This window comes from Scyliorhinus canicula, chromosome 4 (assembly GCF_902713615.1).
Source record: "Scyliorhinus canicula chromosome 4, sScyCan1.1, whole genome shotgun sequence".
Classification (NCBI taxonomy): Eukaryota; Metazoa; Chordata; class Chondrichthyes; order Carcharhiniformes; family Scyliorhinidae; genus Scyliorhinus; species Scyliorhinus canicula.
The window spans coordinates 33,358,454-33,384,494 of NC_052149.1; the positions used below are offsets into that span (position 1 = coordinate 33,358,454).

Genomic DNA, 26,041 nt, shown 5'->3' on the forward strand with positions numbered 1-26,041 from the left:
ACAATGAGTGCCATAAAAACTGCTGGTTGGAGGCACAGTTAGAACAAAGGAAGATGGTTGTGGTTGTTGGAGGTCATATAGATCAATTCCACAACGTCACTGCAAGGGTTCCTCAGGAGAGTGTCCTAGGGCCAGCCATCTTCAGCTGCTTCATCAATGACCTTCCTTCCATCATAAGGTCAAATGTGGGGATGTTCGTCGATGATTGCACAATGTTCAGCACCACTCACGACTCCGCAGACACTGAAGCAGTCCACATGCAAATACAGCAAGACCTAGACAATATCGGGGCTGACAAGTGGCAAGTAACATTTGTGCCACCATGTGCCAGGCAATGACCATCTCCAGAGAGACTGAAACCATCACCATTGACATTGAATGGCATTGCCATTACTGAATCTCCCACTAACAATATCCTGGGGGCTACCATTGACCAGAAACTGAACTGGACTAGCCATATAAATACTGTGGCTACAAAAGCAGGTCAGAGGTTAGGAACCCTGCAGCAAGTAACTCGTCTTCTGACTCCCTAAAGCCTGCCCACCACGTACACGGCACCAGTCAGGGGTGTGATGGTATACTCCCCACTTGGCTGGATGAGTGCAGCTCCAAAAACACTCGACACCATCCAGGACAAAGCAGTCCGCTTGATTTGCTGCCCTTCCATAAACATTCACTCCCTCTACCACTGATGTGCAGTAGTAACATTATGTAGCATCTTCAAGAGGCACTGCAAGAACTCACCAATGTTCCTCAGGCAGCACCTTCCAAATCCACAACCACTATCATCTAGAAGGACAAGAGCAGCGCATAGGCAGTACATACATGGGTACTCCATCACCTTGAAGTTTTCCTCCAAGCCGCCCATTATCCTGCCTTGGAACTATATCACCGTTCTTTCACAGTCATGGGTCAAAATCCAGGAACTCACTCCCTCATAGCACAGTGGGTGCACCGATACCACATGGCCTGCAGAGGATTCAAGAAGGCAGCTCACCAGCACCTTCAGAAGGGCAAATGGGGATGGGAAATAAATGCTGGCCTAGCCAGCGAAGTCTACATACCATGGAAATTAACTTTAAAAAATGTTAACACTTGGAAGACATGGGGCGGAATTCTCCGGAGTGTTTCACGACGGTGTCGGAGGCCGCTCCTCACCCCCTATTCTCCCCCCCCCCCCCCCCCCCCCCCCCCCCACGGGGGCTAGGAGCGGCCGCTAGGCCGAGAATTATGCGGCCGGCAGCGCCTAATGACGTCAGCCGCGCATGCGCAGGTTGGCCAGCGCCAACCCGTGCATGCGCGGTTGCCGTCTTCCCCTCCGCTGCCCCACAAGACGTGGCAGCTTGATCTTGCGGGGCAGCGGAGGGGAAAGAGTGGGCACCGATCGTGGGCCAGTCCCCTCCCGAGCACGGTCGTGGTGCTCAATCCCCTCTCCGCCCCCCCACAAACTCACCTTTGGCGCGCTGTTCATGCCGGCAGTGACCAGGTGTGGTTGCCGCCGGAGTGAACAGGTCGGGAACGGCAGGCCGCTCGGCCCATCCGGGCCGGAGAATCGCGGGTCGCCAAAATGCGACACGCCATTTGGGGGGGGGGGGGGGGGGGGGAGAATCGCGGGGGGTGCCAGAGCGGCCCTCCTGCGATTCTCCCACGCGGCCTGGGGAGCGGAGAATCGCGCCCATGGGGAGGGATTCTCAACCCCCCGCCGGGTCAGAGAATCGCTGGGGGGCGGCGTGAATCCCGCCCCCGCCAGCTGCCGAATTCTCCGGGGGCGGGAATCGCGCCAGTTGCCGGCCACTGGCAGCGGTCCCCCCGGCGATTCTCCGGCCCACGATGGGCCAAGTGGCCGCCCGTTTCCAGCCGGTTCCGCTGGCATAAATTACAACAGGTACTTACTGGCGGGACTTGTCTCCGTGGACATTTGGCCCATCGAGTCTGCACTGGCCCATGGAAAGATCACCCTATCCAAGCCCACATCTCCACCCTATCCCAGTAACCCCATCTAACCTTTTTGGACACTAAGGGCAATTTAGCATGGCCAAACCACCTAACCTGCACATCTTTGGACCGTGAGAGGAAACCAGAGCACCCAGAGGAAACCCGCGCAGACATGGGGAGGACGTGCAGACTCGACACAGACAGTGACCCAAGCCAGGAATTGAACCAAGGGCCCTGGAGCCGTGAAGCAACTGTGCTACCGTACTGCCCAACTTCTATTTTTTCTAGATTGAAGAAACTAAATTAGGTGTCATGTAACCTTTCTACCAGCAGCTGAACTAACTGCAGAAATTGTTGGTACAAAAGCATTATCCAAATAATCCAAATACACCCCTCACATTAAATAAGAATTTGTTACAGTATTATTTTAATTGTACTTTGGAATGTGCAATATAGGGTCAAAGAAAATCCGGGCTAGGAGCAATCGATCAATTATATTTTCAAAATTTATTTTATTTTCATTGCATTATTTACAGGAACAAGTGATCTTTGACCCTAAAACGTCATACACAGTCGAAGGCCTGAAGCCAGACAAAATGTACTACTTCCGTTTGGCTGCGCGCTCAGAACACGGTTTAGGAGCATTCACACAAAGGATTTCTACAAAAACCATGCAATCAAGTAAGTGTTTAAATCTCTATTATGGGGCGAAATTCTCCGACCCCACGCAGGGTCGGAGAATAGGCGGGAAGCGGCGTTATTTCCGCTCCCGCAGGTTTTTGAATTCTCCCGCCGGTCATAAACCGGCGTTGTGCAAATCCCGCCGGCAGCCTGTGAAAACAGATGGCGCCGGCGGGATTTCATTTTTTTAAAACTTACCTCAAATCTCCGGCCCGGATGGGCCGAAGTCCCGCCACTGGGAGGCCTTCTCCCGCCGCCGAGGTTTAAACCACCTCTGGAACGGCGGGCTCAGCGGCGCGAGCAGGCCCCCGGGGTCCTGGGGGGGCGGGGGGCGATCGGACCCGGGGGGGTGCCCCCACGGAGGCCTGGCCCGCGATCGGGGCCCCCCGCTCACTCCGCGGGGCAGTGCCGTGGGGGCACTCTTTCTTCTTCCGCGCCGCCACGGCCTCCGCCATGGCGGATGCGGAGGAGAACCCCGCATCGCGCATGCGCCGGCAGTGACGTCAGCGGCCAGGTGCCGCTGACGTCACTGCCGGCGCATGCGCCGACCGCCGAAAGCCTTTCGGCCAGCCCCGCTTCCGACTGCGCCGGGTGTTTGCGCCAGTCTTCTGGTGCAAACTGCTCCGGCGCGGGGCTGGCCCCCAAAGGTGGGGAGAATTCCACACCTTTGGGGAGGCGCGACCCCTGAGTGGTTGGCGCCACTCCCCTACGCCGGCACCCTCCGTCACGCCGGGTAGGGGAGAATCCAGCCCATGGTTTGTGCCACTTTAAAGTTTAGGGAACGCGTGGAATTTGATAGGACTGCTCAAGCTTGTTTATTTAACAGAATTTCAATCTTGGTGTCTAAGGAACCACTCATTAATAGTTGAATAATTATTCGATTTGCATCAATTAATTCCATCTCAAAAATTTAAAAAATCTAAATGATTAAATCTAAATCATTAAATATTGCATTCTAAGTAGAAAAATAGGTGCAATGCTATAATATAGTTGCTGAAGTGAGACTCCTTTCAGGGCCGAACTCTGGTTCGACCATGTGACCTATTTATCCAATGGTAAGGGAGCACATGTGGCCTAAAAGAGAGAGTGGGCTTTTATCCTCCGTTCTTGGATTTGGAAGTGAAGAAAATACAGCCTGTATCACAACACTATGTATTTAGTTCTTGTATGTAAACAAATAGTTCATAGTTGATTATCGACCGACAGTCATCTAGAGCCCCCATTACTACATTGGTGATGAGAAAAAAAATCAACATGCATTTATAGAGCAGAAAGGCTTGCATTCTGATCTCAGCAACCAGGAAACGTTTTACCATCAAGCCATTTTTCAGTAGCTGGAACCATTTGATGTAAATGAAGAAGATTTGGTGCAATATGTAGAGCGTATATGTTATTATTTAGAGCGAACAATAGAGGGGAGTGAAGAAAAGCTTTTGCTTAAAGGATGTGGCACTCAAACATGTTGTGTAATAAGAAGTTTAATTTACCCAGAGGTTCCAGTCTCGAAGTAATTTACCAAGCTAGTCAGGAATCATTACCAAAACCCTCTATCATTCTTCAGAGGTACAAACTTATTTCTACAAAGAGGGCCCCAGGAGACAGTCCATGGCGAATTTAGTTGCAAGGTGAAGGTATCCGGTGGAATATTACAAATTTGGAACATCCCTAAATGGTATGTTAAGAGATAGACTAATCTGCAAGATAAGTAACACAGCACTCCAAAAGAAGTTGCTAGCAGAATCAGAGCTTGATCTAAAAAGGACCGTAGTGATGGCCCCATGAAAAGTGTGAAAAAAAGGAGGTGAAGAGTTGCAAAACGTGCAAGGGAGCGAGGTCCACCAGTTGGGAAAGAGGCCGAATGTAGCAGCAGCACCAGGTTTGAGGACGGCTGTGTAGACAAAGGAAGAGTTACAGCTGCAGAAAATTGGAGGAAACTCTGTTGTCACGATCAGATGAGGGATTTCAATAAGTGTTTTGGATGTGGGGGAAGACATACTCTGGAGTAGTATATATATCGAGATACAGAGTGCTTCTGGTATGGTAGAAGAGGTCACTTAAGGCATAGATGTAAAAACAAACAGAATCTACCCAGTTCAGCAAGGAGGCATAAGTCAGTGTCAATCCACAATCGTGAGTGAGTGCATGTCACCAAAGTGGAATGTGTTAACATTAAACCATATGAAGTAGATATAGCTCTTGGGGCTAAAGAGATCAAGGGATATGGCAGGGAATGCGGGTTCAGGGTATTGAACTTGATGATATTGCTAGTGGTAAGTGGTATTGCTAGTGAATAGACGTCCACTAAAAATGGAGGTGGACATAAGGGCTTTAGCAACAGTCATAGGGCAATAAACTTACCATTGCTTGCACGACGGGGTCCTACCGTTGAGCTGGAGAATACCATAACCATAACTGGAGAGGCGCTTAAAATCAAGGGAACCATGACGACCCCGGTATCTTACAAACAGCAATCGGTTCAGCTCCCACTTATTGTCGACTGGGTCAAGGACCAAGTCTAATGGGGCATGTCTGGCTCCAACACATTAAATTAAATTGGATAGAGATATTCAAACTGAGTGTGAGAAGGGCCTGTACAATGTCATCCGAAGGTATCTGGATATTTTCCAAGATAATAATCTGAATAATAATCTTATTGTCACAAGTAGGCTTACATTAACACTGCAATGAAGTTACTGTGAAAGCCCCTAGTCGCCACATTCCGGCGCTTGTTCGGGTACACTCAGGGAGAATTCAGAATGTCCAATTCACCTAACAAGCACATCTTTCGGGACCTGTGGGAGGAAATCGGAGCACCCGGAGGAAACCCACACAGACACGGGGAGAACGTGCAGACCCTGCATAGAGAGTGACCCAAGCCGGGAATTAAACCTGGGACCCTGAACTGTGAAGCAACAGTGCTAACCACTGTTCGACCATCCCGCTCATAGAGGACCTGAGATAAATAAAAGGGCTCCAAGCTGAGATAAACATGGATCCCAAAGCCACACCAAGCCAAAGTATTACAGGGCATGGCCGGCACCCTTTCCATTTTGGAAAAAGTGGAAGTTGGACTTTAAAAACCTTGAAGACCTGGGCATCATAATACAGGTGCAGGTTGGGTAGTAGGCAACACCAATTGTTCCTGTCGTCAAGCATTTGCGGGGATTACAAGCTGATTGTCAAATCAGATGCCCCATACCGAAGATTGAGGATTTATTTGCTAAATTGACAGGTGGCTTAACATATACAAAACTCAATATGAGGCATGCTTACCAGCAGCTCGAGTTTTTAGAATTTACATAGAATTTACAGTGCAGAAGGAGGCCATTCGGCCCATCGAGTCAGCACTGGCTCTTGGAAAGAGCACCCTACCCAAGGTCAACACCTCCACCCTATCCCCATAACCCAGTAACCCCACCTAACACTAAGGGCAATTTTGGACAGTAAGGGCAATTTCTCATGGCCAATGCACCTAACCTGTACATCTTTGGACTGTGGGAGGAAACTGGAGCACCCGGAGGAAACCCACGCACACACGGGGAGGATGTGCAGACTCCGCACAGACAGTGACCCAAGCCGGAATCGAACCTGGGACCCTGGAGCTGTGAAGCAATTATGCTATCCACAATGCTACCATGCTGCCCTATCATGTTGATGAGTTAGATCAGTCATCCTGGGAATATGCGATGATCAATACACACCAAAGCTTGTACGAGCATTCCCGGTCACCATTTGGGGTATCTTCAAGCGTGCCATGGAAGATTTGTTAAAGGGATTACCCAGAGTTGTGGTGTATTAGGTGATGTATTAATTACCAGCTCTACAGAGTAAGAGCATTTAGCTAGTTTGGAAGAAGTACTGAAAAGGATTGAAAACACTGGAGTGTGTTTGAAGCTAGCAAAGTAACCTATTTGGGGTACAGAGTAGATGCAAAAGGGCTGCAACTCTTTGAAGAAAGATGAAGGCCATAGAGGAAGTGCCAGCTCCCAGGAATACCACAGAATTAAAATCATTTTTTTAGAATGATAAACTATAAGGTAGATTAATTCCAGACTTGGCTACCTTGTTAGCATCACTGTACTCCTTGTTGGGAAAGCACCAGAGGTTGTTTTGGAAGGCACCCTAGAGGAGGTTTTCAATCAGGTGAAGTAACAGCTGGCTCGGCATAGACGCCGATATGGCTAAACTATGGTTAAACTGTGACCTATGTCAAGTACAGCAGAAACATGTCCTCTGCATCTGTGGGAATGTTCGATCAACCTTTGGAAGAGTACATGTTGCCTATGTGGGGTTTTCATGGGCTGAATGTTTCTTTCCCAGAGAATCCCTACAGTGCAGAAGGAGGCCATTTGGCCCATTGAGTCTGCACCCACCCTCCAAAAGAGCACCCAGGTCCAGTCCCCAGCCCCACCCCCGTAACCCCATGTCACCTCACCCCCACATCTTTGGACATTAAAGGGCAATTTTATCATGGTCAATCCATCTAATCAGCACATCTTTGGATTTGTTGGCGGATATACACTCAAGTGGAAGGATGTGTGCCTGATGAATTTGACCACCTCCTGCGCAACTGTTGAAAAATTGCATCACTGTTTTGGGCAGCACGGTAGCATGGTGGTTAGCATAAATGCTTCACAGCTCCAGGGTCCCAGGTTCGAATCCCGGCTGGGTCACTGTCTGTGCGGAGTCTGCACGTCCTCCCCGTGTGCGTGGGTTTCCTCCGGGTGCTCCGGTTTCCTCCCACAGTCCAAAGATGTGCGGGTTAGGTGGATTGGCCATGATAAATTGCCCGTAGTGTCCTAAAAAGTAAGGTTCGGGGAGGGTTGTTGGGTTATGGGTATAGGGTGGATACGTGGGTTTGAGTAGGGTGATCATTGCTCGGCACAACATCGAGGGCCGAAGGGCCTGTTCTGTGCTGTACTGTTCTATGTTCTATGTTTTGGCGTCCCTGGAATACCGGAGATTCTCATTTCAGATAATTGTGCTGCTTATACCAACGTGGAGTTTTAAAAATTCACGGCCTTCAATGGCATTAAATAAATCAGGAAAGCACCCTACCATCCATCCTCTAACTGCTTGGCTGAATAGGCTGCATAAATGTTCAAATCTGGAATGAAGAAGCAGTCACCAGTGCCAACAGACACGAAGATTTTGAGATTTTTGTTAGCCTTAAGGACCCATCCCGCACACAACCAGCAGAACTGGTAATGGAACGTCGACTATGGACCAGGCTGACCTGGTAGCTTTTGGCATGATGGACAGAGTCTAGGCAGAGGCTTCAAAAAGTAAATCATGATCCATCAAAGGCAGAGAGGGCATTTGAAATCGATGACCAAGTTTTCGTGAGGAATTTTGGAAGTGGTCCTGGCTGGGTCACCTGAAGAAACATTTCGACCATTTGAGAAAAAAGAACCCCCCCCAAGTGCCGATAGGGTCATCGTCCTCGAGCATGTCAGCGAGTAGTACTGAACAGTGTGGTGAGAGAAATGAGCACTCCTCACAAATCCAGAACCTGTTAACTTTGGAGCTGAAGAGACAGCAATGGAGGATGTAATTGTACGAAGAGGAGCAAATGGAGAGGCTGACCCAATTGAGACGACTCCCGTGAAGAAACCAAACCAGTGGTATCACTCCCAACTAAAAAGGAACTTTCCCCAATGGACTGGGTTTCTAATAATTGTATCTCTATGCGATGAAGGATCTGAAGAGGGCGGGATGTTGAAGCGAGCCTTCTTTAATCGCTGCTTGGACTATGTGACCTATTCATCCAATAGGGCGGAAGCACACGCTGCCCAAAAGAGAAAGTGGGCTTTGGTCCTCAGTTCTTGGATTTGGAAGTGGAGAAAGTACAGCCTGTATCACAACACTTTGAGCGGCACAGTAGCACAGTGGTTAGCACTGTTGCTTCACAGTGCCAGAGACCCGGGTTCGATTCCCTGCTTGGGTCACTGTCGGTGCGGAGTCTGCATTGTCTCCCCGTGTCTGCGTGGGTTTCCTCCGAGCGCTCCGGTTTCCTCCCACAAGTCCCGAAAGACGTGCTTGTTGGGTGAATTGGACATTCTGAATTCCCCCTCAGTGTACCCGAACAGCGTGGCAACTAGGGGATTTTCACAGCAACTTCATTGCAGTGTTAATGTAAGTCTACTTGTGACACTAATAAAGATTATTATCATAATATATTTCTTGTTTGTAAATAAATAGTTCATCGTTGATTATTGACTGGTAGCGGTCTGGAGTCCCCATTAGAACAATAGTGAATGTACTTTAATGACGTTCTGAAACATTTGGTACCCAAGATTGTTCAATGACTGTAACGAATGAAACACATTCCAAGGCAATTATTTTTATTGCATCTTGATGTTCACGGCCTTCAGATTGTCATTTAAATTTGGTTTTTCCAGATAGCGTAATATATTTAGTTGTTTTGAGTTTTGCTGTCATTATGTTATGTAAGTGTGACAGGAGACAGCAAAATATGATTTTCTTGAATTTTCGCATTGTATATACATTTTTGTGTATGACTGTTGCTGATGTGTCATTTACAATTTTGTGTGGATGGAGTTACCTTTTCATGTTGAATTGTTTCCTTAACTAGGTCATTAGCATTCATAAGCTATACTAACAATAATTGCCTTCAGTTTGTATTTGAATTTAGATGACTGGGGGGGGGGGGGGGGGGAAAGAAATTTGAAATGAAGGAAAACTTTTTTTTAAACTAAAAAGTGTTTGCGATCTGGAAGCAATGCCTGAAAGAGTGAAGGAGTCAGAAACAATCATGGCTTTCAATAGCCACCTCCATAGCATTGCTGGCACCAGACATAGAAATGTGACCATGTAATGTTGGGAAAATTTCAATTCATTGTCAGAACATTTGATCATTACTCTGTTAAATACCTTAATTGACTACTTGCCACTACCAGGAGAGAGCATGTCAGGGAGTGAATCCAACACAGTGTTCCAATTTGCAACGCCTTCTGTGTCCAAAGCCCTTTCCACAGGGCTGAGTAAATTCCGACTTTTGAATCCACTGTACCACCAGCATCTCACTGTCTGCTCACACCCTACCATACACCCAACTCCATCACGATGCCTAGCTCTTACCCTTATTCTTTTTCTCCATCCTTATTATTTCTTCACAGAGGCAGGTAGCAATAGGATTTAGATGTGCTTTTCATAGCTGTTCCATCAACAAAGACTTGTCTAATGTTTTTCTTAATGTGGTTGGACCTTATTTTGGACAATAGGCATGTCAGAAAAGAAGAGAATTTTGGGAATCCAGTGCCCAGAATGCTTAATCACAATGATGGTATTATGATGGCATTTTCCATTATAAATGTGGATATGGACATTTTTAATAATAAAAGTTTGCTCAAAAAGTGTGATTTAAAAACATAAGAACAGGAAGGCAAGTTGCACAGGGGCATACTGATTGTAGGAGTTTTGAGTTGTATTTAAATTTTCTTTCCCCAGTCATTTTTATTAAAATATTATTGAAACACTCTAAAGGTTTGTTCTCCTACTCGAGGTTTCTCCAGGCCTCTGTTCTTTCTACTATTATGCTCCTTCTCTAAATCAATGGTTCCTTCAACTATTTATCAAACTACATCTGCTTTCCTCAGTAAACAGATCTTTCTTTCATCTTGCATTGAAATTATTGACATTTGTTCTCCTTTGTACCCTACAAGTTTCTTACAGGTTCAACCACTCAGCGTTTTACTTTTGGCTCCAGCCAAAGCCCTTCAGATCTCTCTATTGAGAGACATTCAATGATCTCAAAGACAAATCTCAAATCTTATTCATTGCTGAAGGGATCTTTAAATTCTCCATTTTCTTTTCATGACTCTTTGCTTTCTATAAAGGCCACATCTTACGGGTCTTAAATATTGCTCATTTATTTAGGAAAACGCACAGGAGTTGATCTAGGGCAGGAAACACTCTTACTGCTAGCTTCATAACTCAGCAAACACTGGATCAAGACTGGGATTTTGGAACTATATAACTTATCCTTTGAGCTACTAAAGATGCGTACACCCTTTTTTCTCTTTCTGTTAATCTATTATCTATTTGCCATTGCTTGAATCTCCAAGCCTCTAAATATATTCTGCACATTATTTCTGACAGTGATTCATCCTTGCAATGTTGAAGTCAAAAACAACCATCTTGGCTCCAAATTTACTGTATTTGTTTTTAGAAAAACAATTAAAACTCTTGCCACCCTCAGTCTCTCATTCCTCCTACAGATCTGTATGCTATGCAATGTCAAGTTTGCATCATCTGAGCACTTATTTCTTAATTTCTCTCATTTCACAATCTTTTCAAAGTTTCCAGCTAAAGGCCTTCTGCAGGATTTTCGTCGGTGGGATCCTCCGCACTCATGCCCGCACGTTCCCAATGGGAAGCCCCATTGGCCGGCTGCAGGAATGGAGCTGGCATGATGGAGAATCCCGCTCCTTGACTTTTCAGTGTCTCAATTGAAAGAAAAGATCACGGTGTGATTTTCCAGTCCCACAAAAGACTACCCCCAGCGACAGTATGGGCGAGCCATGTAAAATGCCATAGACATTGGCAGGACTGGAAGATTCCACTACGACCGATGGCAAGCCAGGGGAGTGGGCAGATATTTTCCACCCCAAATTGCTATTCCTGTCGGATAGCGGAAGGCAGTGAGTAATGGGATTGCTGGCACCTAAAGTTGAGTTATAAATCTTGCTTCAATATCTATCTGTAATTAGTGAGTAGTTGGCATTTCTAATTGTGAGGACAAAGACCTTGTGATAATTAAAATTTTACATGCATGCTTGAGGATAAATCTGTTATGGTGCCTTATCCTTGAATATTCCTTTGAGATGGTGCAAACTAAAATGCTAACATTCCAGATCTAGTGGTATAATGATCATGTACATGGAGAGATGATATAGCTTGCTTGGTTCGCAAGACTATCCCAACTTCTGATGCAGGTAGAATTAATAGTATTATGTTACAATGGAATACCACAAAAATGTTGCCTTGCTGTAGTCCAGGCTCAACTTTCAGAAGATGTGGAACAACTAAAAAATATTATCCCACTTTTTTATAATTATGGCTAGGCTTATTGGCCTTGTTTAAAATGTGTGAAGAATGCGCTGAATCATGCTATTTCAGTTGTAAATAAAGTTCAGAATAATTAATGATGCATTCAATGCAATTTAAGGTAGGTACTTTGCATGGAAGTTCAACATTTATTTTCTGTATTCTTTATCCTACCATAATATTTATACGGTATTTATGCATGACTGAATGTTAACATCTAGTGAGTTTAAATATTTTTTAAAGTTTGAATTCTATTTTAATGTTTATTTTACATCAGCATGCATTTTTTGTTCTAGTATGTATTGTCAGGTTAGTCATTTGGCATCTTATTTCATTCATTACCCTTCATACCCCTCCATTTATCCACTAGCCCCCTCCGCCCCACCTCAAGATGTCCATGGATATTCTACCAGCTCGACCAGCGTTCGGGTAAGTTGGCATCCACCGCCAGCAAACAGTCGTAATGGTGTCATTACCAAATACTCCATTATATATCAGGCGGTGGATAGTGAAGACAACGTGAAGCATGTTTTGGACAACATTGAGGCAGACGTAACAAGCTCACTAATTGAGGACCTGGAGAAGTGGACTGAATATCGGGTGTGGGTAAGGGCTCACACCAACGTTGGGCCAGGTCCGAAGAGCGCACCTGTGAACGTTCGCACAGATGAAGATGGTAGGTCATTTGAAAATAAAGTTAAATCTGTTTTGACATTCTGGTACCCCTTTCATCAACTTCTCAAAGACAAAGATTTTACAAAGCATTTCAAAACAAGATTGAAATTTAGTTGGCAAGCTGCTATCATTTCTGTAATTGTTTATTTTATTGTGAAAGTTAATTATTTTCTTTTAGCAACAAGAAGCGTAAGAATATTTGCAGTCCACAATAAATATTTAATTTCAGGCATTTTCATGTAAATTAGAATTGGGAACCAGCCTATTAGAAAAAGGGTGCCGCAGCTCTGTTGATAGAAATTACAGCAATAATGTCCTTAATTGTTTAAGAAATATATTTCTATGTTCCTTCATAAATATTATCATATATACTCTATACATATATGAATGAATCTCACCTATAAAAAAGACAACGGCAACTTTATCAATGGCATCATGTGAAAGCTAAATACTCCCCCAACATCTGTTGCTGATTCAATTTCCATTGAAAATGATGAAATTAATAGCTGAACCAGAAATCATGTTCCAAACTTTGTCCTTAATGTCTGATCTTTTCAAGTTGACACTCCTGAATATGAAGTAAAATCCAGAGCTCTTGAATGTTTTTTTAGCTGTACCTACTTTCTCTTTCCTTATGGAATAAATAAGCTGCAAAAGCACCACAGTCGGTCTGTTTATTCCTGCAAGCATCCACTTTTTTAATGTCTATCCAATTTTTCCTTGAACTTTACTACACCGTGTGCCTCCTTAACCAGTGCAAATGATCATCACTTCCTGTATCTAGTGGCTCAACATTTCTGCACTTTCCTTTCTTCAGCTTGCAAACATATCACTTGGTTTTCGAGTTTGTGGTGACTTCTAACATTTATCAGGGTTTACTTTATTTGTCTCCCCAATTATCTTGAATGCCTGTATAATGATATCTTTTAGCTTTCTCTTCCCCAACGTAATCAATTTGAGGCTCTTCAACTTCCTCTGTATGTTTCTATGCATGTTTCCTGAGATTGATCTCAATTTTAGTGACCAAAAAAGACTATGGATTCCTCGTGCTTGTTAGTAGAGTTGGAATCATATATGGGGTGGGATTTTAGAAGATGGTTGATAATGGGGGGAAACAAAGCCAGAGTTACCTTTGCTTTCCAAGATGATGCTGCAGTGGTGAGCAGTTTTGATAGAGAAAAGCAGAACTCAGTAGAGTTTGAAGAATGGTTAAACCAGTTACATGTCAAACTTGCATCCCTTAGACATGAGGGAGCTAAGATGGAAGCCATACCATGGTGCTGAGATACCCAGATATGTTCAGGGTTGAGAGAAACTTAATCAGTATGGGAATCTAGGGTTATGCGCATAATGCAGGAAAGTGGAGCAGAAGATGATCACATCAGTGATCAAGGGCAGTGAACCGGATAGGAGAGAGTAAGGGAGCAAGGGCATTAAAGGGGGAGATATATTGAGCAAATCAGTAGCTGCAGAGGCATTGTGATCAGCGGAAGATTGTAGGGAGTTTCAAAGTACCATTTGAGGTGACATTTGGGAGTCTTATTTCTGGAGTAAATGTAGCATTGAAATAGGGATGTAGGTGATGGATGTTATAGAATCATAGAATCCCTACAGTGCAGAAGGGGGCCATTGGGCCTATCAAGTCTGCAGCGACCCTCCGAAAGAGCATCCTACCTTGACCCATTCCCCTGTCCTATCCCTGTAAGCCTGCAACCCCACTTAACATTTGGACACTTAGGGGCAATTTTAGCATGGCCAATCCACCTACCTATCCTTTTTTTAAATAAATATTTTTATTAAGGCATTTATAAAATAAATAAACATCACACTCAACCAAAACCAAGAACAAAAAGAGGACAAACCGGTTCCAGATCATAACTAAATAAGTAACCAACAATCACAACCCGCCCTGCCTACCATGTCCCCCCACCTTCTCTGCCTTCACCTTTTCGTATCAACCCCGGAAACCCCCCTCCCGGTCCCCGCTGACTTAGCTGTCCTGGAAGCAGTCAATAAAAGGGCAGACCCTTCCACCGACCCCTCAAGGCGAACTTAATTTTCTCCAGCCTAAGGTGATTTGCGCTGTCGTTCACCCACACCTCCGGTTTCGGCAGTTCCGAGTCCCTCCTCCCCAACGGGATCCATCCCGGGCTACCAAAGAGGCAAAGGTCAGAACGTCGGATTCTCGCGCCCCCTGGACTCCCTGGTCCTTCGACACTCCAAACACTGCCAATTCTGGACTTGGAACCACCTTCACCCTCAGGACCTAAAGGACGATGTGAAGGTCCTTGAAAAAGGTCATAGGAAATTTATCAAAATGGTTTCAGTGATAAGGGAATTTAGGTGCAAATTAGATAACCTGGACCTGTACTACTTTGAGCAAAGGAGGTTGAAGGGAGAGGTGGTTAAGAGCACAAGGGATTTAGATAAGGTAGAGAAAGAAAAGCTGTTCCCATTAGCTGATGGTACAGGTCCGATTAGCTCAGTTGGATGGCTGGTCCGTGATCTGGAACAATACCAACAGCACAAGTTCAATTCCCGTGCAGGTGAGGTTATTCATAAAGGCCTCGCCTCCTCAACCTTACCCCTCACCTGAGGTGTAGTAACCCACAGGTTAAATCACCACCAGTCAGCTCTCAAAGGGGAGAGCAGCCTATGGTCCTCTGGGACTGTGATGACATTTACATTTTATGGTACAAGGACTAAAGGACAAAATTAAGGTTTTGGGAAGGAGGTGTGAGGAAGAACATTTCACATAGCCAGTTGTAATGAACTGGAACTTGCTGCCCAGGAGGGTGGTTGAAACAGAGACAATTAATGTTGAAACAAAACTGGAGAGTTGAGGGAATTAAACTTTCAGGGCTACTGGGAGAGAGTAGGGAAATGTGGCCAACTGGTTGCTCTACAGGGAGCCGAGCATAAACTTAATGGACCAAACAGCCTCCTCCTGTCCTGTTATGTCTATCCAGATGTCTTTGTATTTGGTTTGTTTGTTTCCTTATTGTTTGATCTCCCTCCCCCTAACTTAATGCCATCTGCACATTTAGAGATTAGTCTATTCTGTTTCCCATTCCAATTCATTGGTATGTCTAAAAACAGCAATGAACCTAGCTCTGATTCTTGTGGCATCTTGCTAATCACAAACATTCTTTTCTCTGCTCTAGTCAGTTTCCAACATTTTCCCTTCCTTATTCCATAACTTCTTTCCTTGTGGGCTAACTAATTGTGCACCATGATATTAAATATACCATACTGAAGACTTCATATAGTATTGCTCTTGTCAAGAACGCCCATCATTTCTTTGAAGAATTCTGGTGTGATGGCTAAGTAGCGTTTCTTCTATAAATCCATGATGACGTTTTCTTGGGTTGCCAATCCTATCTCACTGTTATATCATCCCCACACCAAGCATATCTTCTCATACTTTGTATACTATAGATGTTGACCTCAAGTGACCTGTAGTTTTCAACTTTCTATCCCTCATGAAAGATTGATGTAATATTTACTTCTTGTGAACTCTTGGGCACTGTCCCTGAAATAGTAGCAACAGCAAGACTGATTTCATTAGCCACTTTCATTAACATTTTCAGCCTGTCAATGACTGGCTTCCCTGACATTTTTTTTTAGAACTTGTAACATTTCCACCATGACAGCCTTCTTTCCCCAATAAACGGCAACTTCCATTCTAGAAACATTGGTCATGGCATACACTCTGAATGGATGGGTTTACATATTTGCTACTATTTGGTCACTTGATATGCCACCTTTAGGAACTTTGAATGGTGCCAACATTTTATATTGCTGCTTACAATGCTTGTAATGCTGGTTCTTGCTTACCTAATCTTCTGTCCTAGCTCTTGTGACTCATTTCTTAACATCCTTTCCTTATTCATCTTAGATACACAACCATCCATATACGCTACCAAATATTCAGGCTAAATTTGTTTCCTCCTCTGTTGTTTTTCACATCTTTGGCTGGCGGAGTTTGAAATTACCTTTTTCTTCTTGTCTAGAATTACTATTTTGAACTTTTACTACTTTCCACTAGTTTAATGAATGAATAAATCCTGATATTCAGTATTGTCAATCCTATATGACTCTCTTCTAGATTTGTCCTAATATTGAACATATATCCCCTCGCTCCATCTAGTCTGGTTTCATATGTGGTGATTTCGTACTTTAAAAAAAAATCATATTTCAACCACTGCTTTGTAAATGTAGAGAACAGATTATGCTCCATGTTGAAAGTTGGAGCTACATTAGAAACAGATCCTTGCTAATTTTTCATATTGAATCCACAAACACTGATTGGAATCATGGAAAGAGAAATCCTATTTCCCGATTGTTCAATTTTTAAAAGTCCTTTCATGGGATGAGTGTCATTTATTGCTATCAGTTTAGCTTCATCTTAGCTGTCAATAATATGCAACAGAGCAAGGTGACATTGCACCACTAATGTTGCACAATGCAGAGAATGATTCACAAAGATATGTCAAGTTGATGAACTTAAAATTCCAACTGTTAAAGAGTTAACTGTTTAATTATCATGGCTGGGACCCCCCACCCCACTTAATTCGTAAGGCCCTGCCGGTAGTGCCAATCTGGCACCAGATACCTTGGCAGTGCCAGCCTGGCACCCTCGCATTTGCTGAGTTGGCAGTGCCCGGATGCCAAGGTACTACCCTGCCCTGTCCCCTACCACCCGGGTGTCTCTAATGGCCTGCAAGACCCATCCCCTCCCCCCGAGGTGCCACGTCCACGTTTGTGCTAAATGATGCCCTGTCGAGGTCTCGCAGCCCCAGAGAGGGAGTGATCCAGATTGCGCGGGGTGACTCATGCATCAGCCCAGCACAGAGCCCAATGTGGGGCTCTCGCAGGATTTACCCGGAACGCAGTGGCTGAATCACGCCCAGAATATACAGCAGTGAACCCATGGGTTGAGGAAAATTGGGAACTGGGTGATGCTGTTTTTTTAAAAATCTTGATATGAATCAAACCCATTTGATAAGATCAGTATTTTATTTTTTGACGGCAATGAGTAGGTGTGTTCAGTGGATTTCAAATTTGTCTAAGTTGAGTGAATTCTTAGCAGAAAATCATTACCTTCACTGCAAAATGACAGCTTTTCTGTAGATATTTTTGTTTCTTTTTGGGAGTTAGCTTCTTATAGTATGTCTTTTCAGAGGAGGATCCTCTACTTGTTATTAGTGTGATACCATATACCATGGTGGAGGACTCCTGTAAAGTATGTCTGAATTTTGGGAGCTCTTAAATCAATCCTGAAAGAAACTTTTGCTGGTAATAACTTTACATTTTGTCATAGTGCCTAGTGCACCACCACGGAAAGTGGAAGCGGAGTCAGTGAACTCAACAACAATCAAAGTCATGTGGAAACCCCCAGTGTCAAGTAAACAGCATGGACAGATCCGTGGGTACCAGGTCACTTACGTGCGTTTGGAAAAAGGGGAACCACAAGGACAACCGATCATTAAAGATGTGATGTTAGCAGAAGAACAGGTAAACATAGTTAGGTGTTGATAATTGAGAAATTAAGTTACTGATCGTGAGGCATGAAAATAAATTGCTTTTTATTATACTGTACATTTATGAAATATTAAATGAAATCAAAATAGAAGGCAAGTAGCCTGAAATGTTGTCTTCTAAAAATATATATTATAAATATTGTTTATTCCAAAGTGTTTTGTTGATGTGTATTGATCTGTTGAGTCTGAGTTTGAAATTAGGCACTTTTCAGGCAGTTACTATATTAGTTGTATCTGCTGGATGTTTATTTTTACTTGTTTGGTACAAACCTTTCAGTTTAGTGATTATTATTCATAATATGATTTCTAAATATTTTGCTTTATCTCCAAAAATGGTATTTCAAACATAGCACATAGTTCTTTCTCTCTACACTAACACGAGTCACTGTAAGTAGAAAATTAAGAGTGAACCATTTACAAATTTTTTGTTGCCACCTTCATGTTTTCGAAAAATGGGGCTGGATTCTCCGCAGCCCCGCGCCAAAATCGCATTTGGCGCACGGGCGGAGAATCAAACTTCCCGGAGAAATTATTACCGGCGGAGAATCAAACTGTGATACCACAGAATCGGGTCCGGCGATTCTCCAGGCCCCGAATATCCGCGCGTTAGCGAATTACGCCACGCGGCTTGGAGGTCATTGCCAGAGGCCCGCTCAGCGAACCTCCGCTCCTGACCGGCTGAGAACTGGCGGCATGGAACTAACATGGTCTGGCCGGTCGGGACTCGCGCTGTGGACTCAGTCCGGGCCGCCCTGGTGGGGGGGGGGGGGGGGGGGGGGGGGGGGGGTCTGGCACCGCCGGGGGGGGGCTCATGGCCGGTCGGGGGAGAGATCGAGCCGGACAGATCCTCAGGCGCACGGCCGATCGGGGTTGGGCCTAGTTTCTTTGTATGGGTCTGCGGTCGGAGTGCATCATGGTGCTTGGCGCAGCCACTGGAGGCTGCCGCCGTACGCATATGCGGACTCGGAACCGGAAGTGCGGGAGCCCGTATCCGCAGCTAAAGCTGCGTGAAGCATTACAGGTTCCTGCTAGCCCCCTGCAGGTAAGTGAATCGGTTGGTATTTTTTTCAGGAAGCTCGGGAGTGCAACACCAGTGTTTTTACGCTGGCGTGGGGACATAGCCCCATTTTGGGAGAATCCAGCCCATGGTGTTTTCCCCAAAAGAAAAAAAACAGCTAAAGTCTAATGTAGGAATACAAAAAAAGCAAAATATAAAAATGGGCGCAGAATCAAAACTTCTGTTTATATTTTGAGCATGGGGCAGAGTATTATTGAAGAATTAATGTTCATATTATTTTTCTGCCGATCTCGTCTATCTAATTTCTTTCTCTTTTTGTGTATAATTCTTAAGCTGTAACAGGTAAATTATGTTGTCATTGGTAATAACCATCATTGTCTTTGTTTACTGCCAATAAGACAAATTTAAATCAAAGTAAAACCGATGATCAGACAAAATCAAGACTTAATATTGAGATAGAACTGGCATAGAATGCTAATTAGTGGAAGTAAAAACAAATTACTTTTTGTTACTGTTACTGCAGGACTATCTTCCTGATTATCAGCAGTATTTTGGTAAATTGTAGCTGGTCTCATGTCATTGCTTATTTTGTTTCCCGTTGCTTGTTTTATTTATTTTGTTAGTTTGCGATATTTGTCTTCCTTCTATATCTCCAAATCACATGGGGCTAACCTATTCTGCTAAAAAAAGAAAATGTTTTTCTATGGAGAAAACCTTGGTTAGATTTCACCACTATTCACTTGAAACTTATTCTTGAATCCTCAGTGTGAATGAATGCAATCTACAATCAACCAGTTATTGGGCACTTTTACTCATCCTAAGCAATCAGATGTTACTGCCAAATTAACTCATGATTTGTGATGACAGGAGATAAAAGGCAGAATTGTCCATTTCCCCCAACTGCGTGGTTCTCAGCAGCGGGCCATTCGCCTGCGGCGGGATTCTCTCTTCCACCGCTTCCCATTTACAAGTGTAAATACCTGCCAACAATACCAAATCATTTGGTGAAACCAGGCCTCATATTAAGATATAAAAACCTACAATACTGGAAACACTCAGTAAGTCAGCCACCATCAATGAAAAGAGAAGGTTAATTGGGGAATTTTCCCAGCCTGTTGGGGCTGGAGAAATTATGGGACTGGTATCCCAGAATTTTCACTCTTCCTCCCATCTTTCCCAGGAGGGGATTGGGAGTGTTGCTGGCAACCCTCGCAGCAGCAATGGCTACAGATGATGGGTCAAACACACCATCCGGAATATGGCAGCTTAAAGTAGGCAATTGCACAATGGGAAGTTATTGAGACCTATAAAAGACATGCACTCAGTATTATAAAGGGGGAGACCTGCAAGCCAGAGGACAGCGCGTTTGGCAGAGGTTTGGGATGACAGAAGCAGATAATTGAGGCTGAAGCTGATAGTGATCTTGGTAAGGAAAGTACTGGCAGTTCCTACAAACTACTTTCACATCTCGTCTGGACTACAGACTTTCTCTGTCTCTCTTCCATTTTCATCATTCAGAGCCTCCTTTTTCTCTCCAAGACCTTTTTTAGGAAGGTGGATGAGTTGATTTTGGGGGGAAAGCATTGTCGAGTTTGTTGAATTACTACCGGACAGCAAGCATGACAGGGGCTAGGAAATGGGCGATAGTGGAGCTGTCGGTTTGGGGGCGGATGGAGGCGGCCTCATGTAAGGGGATCATTGTGAGAACACTGTTGTTGGCGCCCCTTCCATTCTCACCGGTTCGGTACTCCCCGAACCGGTGGTGGTATCAGCACTTGAAGGTTTGGAACCGGTGAAGATAGCACTTTGGATTGGCAGCCATGTCGCTGTGGGCGCCGTTTTGCGACAATCATAGCTTTGTGCCGATGGGATTGGTTGAGAGGTTCCGGGGGTGGCGGCAGGTGGGGGAGAGAGTACTTTTAGGGATTTGTTCATGGGAGAAAAGTTCACAGAAGTGGAAGACCTCGAGGAGACGTACCAGTTACCAAAGGGGATTAAGTTCAGGTATCTGCAGGTTATTAGGAAGAAGGTATCATGCTTTCCGGAGCTACTGCCCCTGGCACTGGAGGATAAGCTTCTGTCCGGGAATAAAATTAGGGAGGCCAGGGTTGTGGACATGTATGGGTCGCTGATGAAGATGGAGTGTGTTCCCGTAAAGGGATCAGGCACAAATGGGAGAAGGGGTTGGGGGGCAGGCGTTGGGGAGCCGGGGTGTGGAATTATCTGCGCCTTATCCAATTTAAGGTGGTGCATGGAGCTCACATGACGGTGTGTCCAGGATGAGTTGGTTCTTCTCAGAGGTGGAAGATTGGTGTGTGCAGTGTGCAGGGTGCCGGTGAACCATGTGCATCTGTTTTGGCCATATCCGAAGTTGAGAGAGGTTTGAAAGAGATTTTCGGACATCATGTCAAAGGTTTTGGAGGTAGTGGTAGCTCCGAGTCCTGAGGTGGCGATATTTGGAGTGTCGTAGGAACCGAGAGTACAGGTGAGGAGAGAGGCCGACGTCTTTGCCTTTGCATCCCTGATAACCCGGAGACAGATTTTGCTGTGTTGGCAGGACTCTGAACCTCCAAAAGCGGGACTTGGGTGTGTGATTTGGCGGAAAAAATTAAGTTCGTCATTCGGGGGGGGGTGGAGAAGGGGTTCACCTTGAGGTGGAAACTCTTTATTGACTTCTTTAAGGAGCATTGAGTCATAAGCAGGGGGAGTGGTGTTTACTTTTTGTTTGGGGGGGCCGATAAATTGGGAAAGGGAGGCGGATACTAGAGTTGCAGTGCGATGAAATGGGGCTGTTGTTGGGGGTGATGTTGGGGGGTGGGTTGTTATCTGCTGTCATGGTTGGCTTTTGTATTTTTGTCATTTATATTTAAAATACCTTCAATAAAATGTGTTTTTTAAAAGGCACTTTGTGTGTTAATGAGACCATTGCTGAAGATGTATTTTGTAATCCAGGTTAATCTTACAGTCATAGGGGGGAGTAAAGGAGCATTGTATCGGAATCCAATTTTTTCATATTTAATAAATGTTTTTTTCTTGTTAAAACGGTCCTGTGACTCTGTTCCTCCACATTTTATTTAAAAATATATTAAAGTTATGATCTTTTGAGGGAAGGGGGTTCCATTCTGGAATCTTCCCGTTCAGTTATAACACCAACTGGGATCGTAACAGTGCTCTCCAGTTTGAACAATACCCATTCCCCACTGTTTTCTGCTTTTTCTTGGCCTATCACAAGCTACCGCATGTTTTATCTCCACAGATCTATGTTTTCCAAATAAGCATATTATGTGGCACTTAATCCGTATATGTAACATCCTTGCACTCCTTTTTATCAACTCTCTCTATTGCTTATGAATGTTGCACTGAAATTATATTGAAATTATATTTACATAAGATTATAAAACTTGATGGTTACTAGCAGTTTATCAATACTTTTTTTACACTTGATTACTTGAAAATATATTGTGCATCAAACAATAAATTTGTTTTTATTGCTAACAAATGCAGAAAGCCAATAATCTATGAATACTGGCTTTGCCTGTCCCTTATTTGACAGTATACCTGGTGTGACTCGTCCTGATGCAAAGCTTTAGATTAGATATATCTAAATTTGGTGTCTTGCAGCAGACATTAATTCTCATACTGAGGAACTTCATTCTGCCAAAATCATATTTCCTGTTGCATACAAATGAGCATTTTTCTTGTTCTAGGCTAAAATTTCATTGTGTTTGAGATGGGAATTGATTCAACTGATTAATGCCTCTTGTATTTATGGTGATATATGTTGTAATTTCAAGAACAGAACATAATTTTATGTCGGTGAAATTATGTGAATAAACCATATGCATAAATCCAAATTAGCAGAAAATAAATTGAAGTTGTCTGGGACATTGTGATTGTATGCTGTTGTAGATATGGATTTGGTATAAAGGTTTAATATTATACTGTGCGTGTGCATGCGCGTGTTCGTGTGTAATTTTTAGACTTTATTTCTGTATTATATCTCTGAATTTGCATTACATGACCTGAAGTCATTAAATAATTGGCCAAGTGCTGTGTGCTATAAGAGGTAACTGTTAAAACAAAGTGTAAGCGGCAGGTATTAATGTGAGCAAGTCCCAAACATTACCGTTGTGAATGCAGATGGCTGAACCTTCGAGATTGAAGCAATAAATAATAAACTATACTAATTGCTGTGCAGTGCAGTCTGAAAGTTGCTATTTTAAAATATGTTCTTTTTTTTCTATTCATAGTTAGCATGTATCCTTACTAATCCAGTCAAGATTGTCTTCCCTCTAATCCCTTCTTTCTAATTGTCTTTATTTTCCCCATCCCATCCATTCAGTGGGAGTCTGAGGACACCCAGGACTATGTGAGTAATAAACATGTGCAAGTCTGGGCATGGGCTTTCTATCAAGTCATCAGAGGGATGTCAAAGATGAATATAATAGATGTGGTTTAAATAGCGATGAAATGTGTAGGGTCTTTAAGAATACTCTGTACTTTACACAATTGGTATGTTTATTAAAGTAAGGCGATAGTACATTCCTTAACTTTGATGCCAAAATTGCTCTGTGCCCAAACAAGTGATGGCATTGATAACTTCTGCCTTTCCTTGTGGAAAACATGATGCCTCTGGGCTAAAGGTGAACAGCATTAGAGATCAAGGTGTTGGTAAGATACAGATTTTATTCGATTAATCAATTAATTGATTCACAAAATTCAACAAATTTGATTTTTTTCGGTTCTGACTGACATAACCAATCTGAAATCAGTTTTGCATTTTAAAAAAGGCAGTCTTTTTTCCAGAACAATCTGGACAGTCGTGCAGTTTGCTCATACATTTTCTGTTTACCATAATGTAAACCAATTGGAATGGGGTGAGATTTAGGAATCTCCTATTTATGGTTAGGCTATCATTGGAATTACAAATCCTTTGCCAAGCTCATTGAGAGCAATTATTCACAATGCAATCCCGCAAGTGGAGAATTGTAGTGTTGCAATTCCGAAGGTTTCAATCGTCCAAGCACTAATAGTGCTTATGACTCGCAAATAGAGTTCTGGTACATCACAACTCTTCCGGTTCATCTAAATTGTGAAATTGTACATTTAGCAGGACCCCCTGGTTATGAGGGAAGCTGCAGTTTATTGACTTGTCCTTATAACTGAAGGTCACTCTGTGACTATAGAAATACTTAATGGAAGAATCACAAAGATTCACCTGTCTAAAACTATTAATTCTCAGCTAGTTCACACTTAATGTTAGAGCCATTTTATGCAAGTTGTGATCAATTCCTGACTTTATTATCAAATCGCTACAAAATCACATTGCTGGATTCTTAGAAAACAAGTACATTTGTTTGCAGCTCATTATTGTTCAGTTTACCTCTGGAGTTAAGTAGTGACAATAAAATAAAATAGTGTAGACTAGTATTCAGATGTTGAGTTTTTGGATGGAAATTAAGGAAATAGAAAAGTGCAGTGTACACTTTTGTTGACTGCCTCTCTTTGACATCCCTGCAATGCCATTTGGTATTGAACTTTCTCTGCTCTCTGAATTAGACCGTTGCATGAGAAATAAACTTTGCTGGGAGAATCTAATGGATGTTCTATTTGTAGATTGAAATCTACATTTTGCTGCCTTTTACAATGGTGCTGGCACAATGTGTGCTTTTTCTTCTCTTCACTATGTTGCGTGTGATGTGTTGCTTGTGAGACTTGTTTTGTACTGAACTGGTTTATGTAAACCAGTAGTGTTGAATCACTAAGCTGGGCAGTTCTCCAGACTATATGGGCAGCAAATCCTGATAAAGATCAACCTGTCTTGTTCTTAACACGCCATGAAAGATTTGTGATTTTAAAAAATGGAAAGGATCAGTGACAGAGAACAAAGCCCACAGTGAACTACCATTCTCTGTGCTGACAGTAAGCAAATGTATGACTTATCTTGTTTTTATATCTGCCTCCTTGCCTGAGGATATTTTTGAGGACATGCCCTTCTCCAAACTGATTGACTTTCCTTCATTAATTTCATTCATTTATAAACAGTAAGTTACTAGATGACAAAATCCTATGAGCTCGATAGTAATGGAAAATTGGGTGGTAAGACCTATTGCCTCCTCACTGCCCAAATCCAAATTCTCCTTACTCTGTCCCTGCAAAAGGTCTTGGTTTAATCCCTTAGTTGTAGCCTTTGGACTTTTTAGCACCTTTCATGCTGCTCTTGCCCCGCTGGGCACTGTTGCACTTCCCATATTTGTAAAGGGTCACCAGCAGCTTCCACCTGTTGATGATCCTGCTGGGATAAAAGCAAATTACTGCGGATTTTGGAGTCTGAAACAAAAACAGAAAATGCTGGACAATCACAGCAGGCCTGCCAGCAGCTGTGGAGAGAGAACAGAGCTAAGTCTCGAGTCTGAATGACTCTTTGTCAAAGTTGTCCTGTTGGGGATGTCAGCATGAATGCCGAATGATCTCCAACTAGGATAACTTCTGGCTCCATAGAAGTCACATTAGGAAGAGGAAAATCCAATCACACTTGTTTAAATTAATAATTCACATCCCAATCTCTGAAGTTATGTGAGTTGTTATGGACAAGAAACACAAATCAATATTCCCAGCCCAGTTGTGTATTTGGTGGAATAATGTAGCAGCAATTTTTCACCCCAAGTGATGTATTTTCTTACCAAACAGAATAAACATTTTGAATGATTTTGGAACAACAGAAATTCCCATTTCCTATTTTGAAAAAGAGCAAACCAACAATCTGGTTATTCCGTTTAGTGACCAGAACACTAAATTGGTAAATTATGAATCATTTTAGTGCTTATCTGTCCACAGATGAGCCTTTCCAACTGTAAGAGAAGCAGTATCACAGAGGAGAAAAGGCTGACATTTTGGGTGTTTCCTTTTAGTACAAAAATGAACATCTTTACTAATTGTCCTCGATGAATCAGGGCCATATACAGTTGACTGTAGGAGCTTAGATGAAGGCGAGAGTGTGGATACCTGAATGCATGTGTGGAAATGGTGGTTTGCAGTGCATTGGTGTTGCTTTATGATTTCTACAAATTATTGCCCCAATTAATCTTATTTGATTTTAATGCATTATTCCATTTATGTT

General features: G+C 43.4%; 1 protein-coding gene across 24 annotated transcripts in view; it reads left to right on the plus strand.

Moving 5' to 3' along the window:
- Window positions 1–26,041, plus strand: part of LOC119964463 (receptor-type tyrosine-protein phosphatase F-like) — a 529,423-nt gene that overhangs the window by 341,153 nt on the left and 162,229 nt on the right. For 11 of the 24 annotated variants that reach the window (XM_038793980.1, XM_038793995.1, XM_038793982.1 and 8 more), the window contains 4 exons: window positions 2,472–2,616; window positions 12,056–12,361; window positions 17,684–17,877; window positions 23,264–23,290. In XM_038793980.1, coding sequence (XP_038649908.1) covers window positions 2,472–2,616; window positions 12,056–12,361; window positions 17,684–17,877; window positions 23,264–23,290 — 672 coding nt within the window. The remainder of the gene's footprint in view (window positions 1–2,471; window positions 2,617–12,055; window positions 12,362–17,683; window positions 17,878–23,263; window positions 23,291–26,041) is intronic. The other 13 variants (XM_038793985.1, XM_038793996.1, XM_038793989.1 and 10 more) reach the window with 3 other exon arrangements.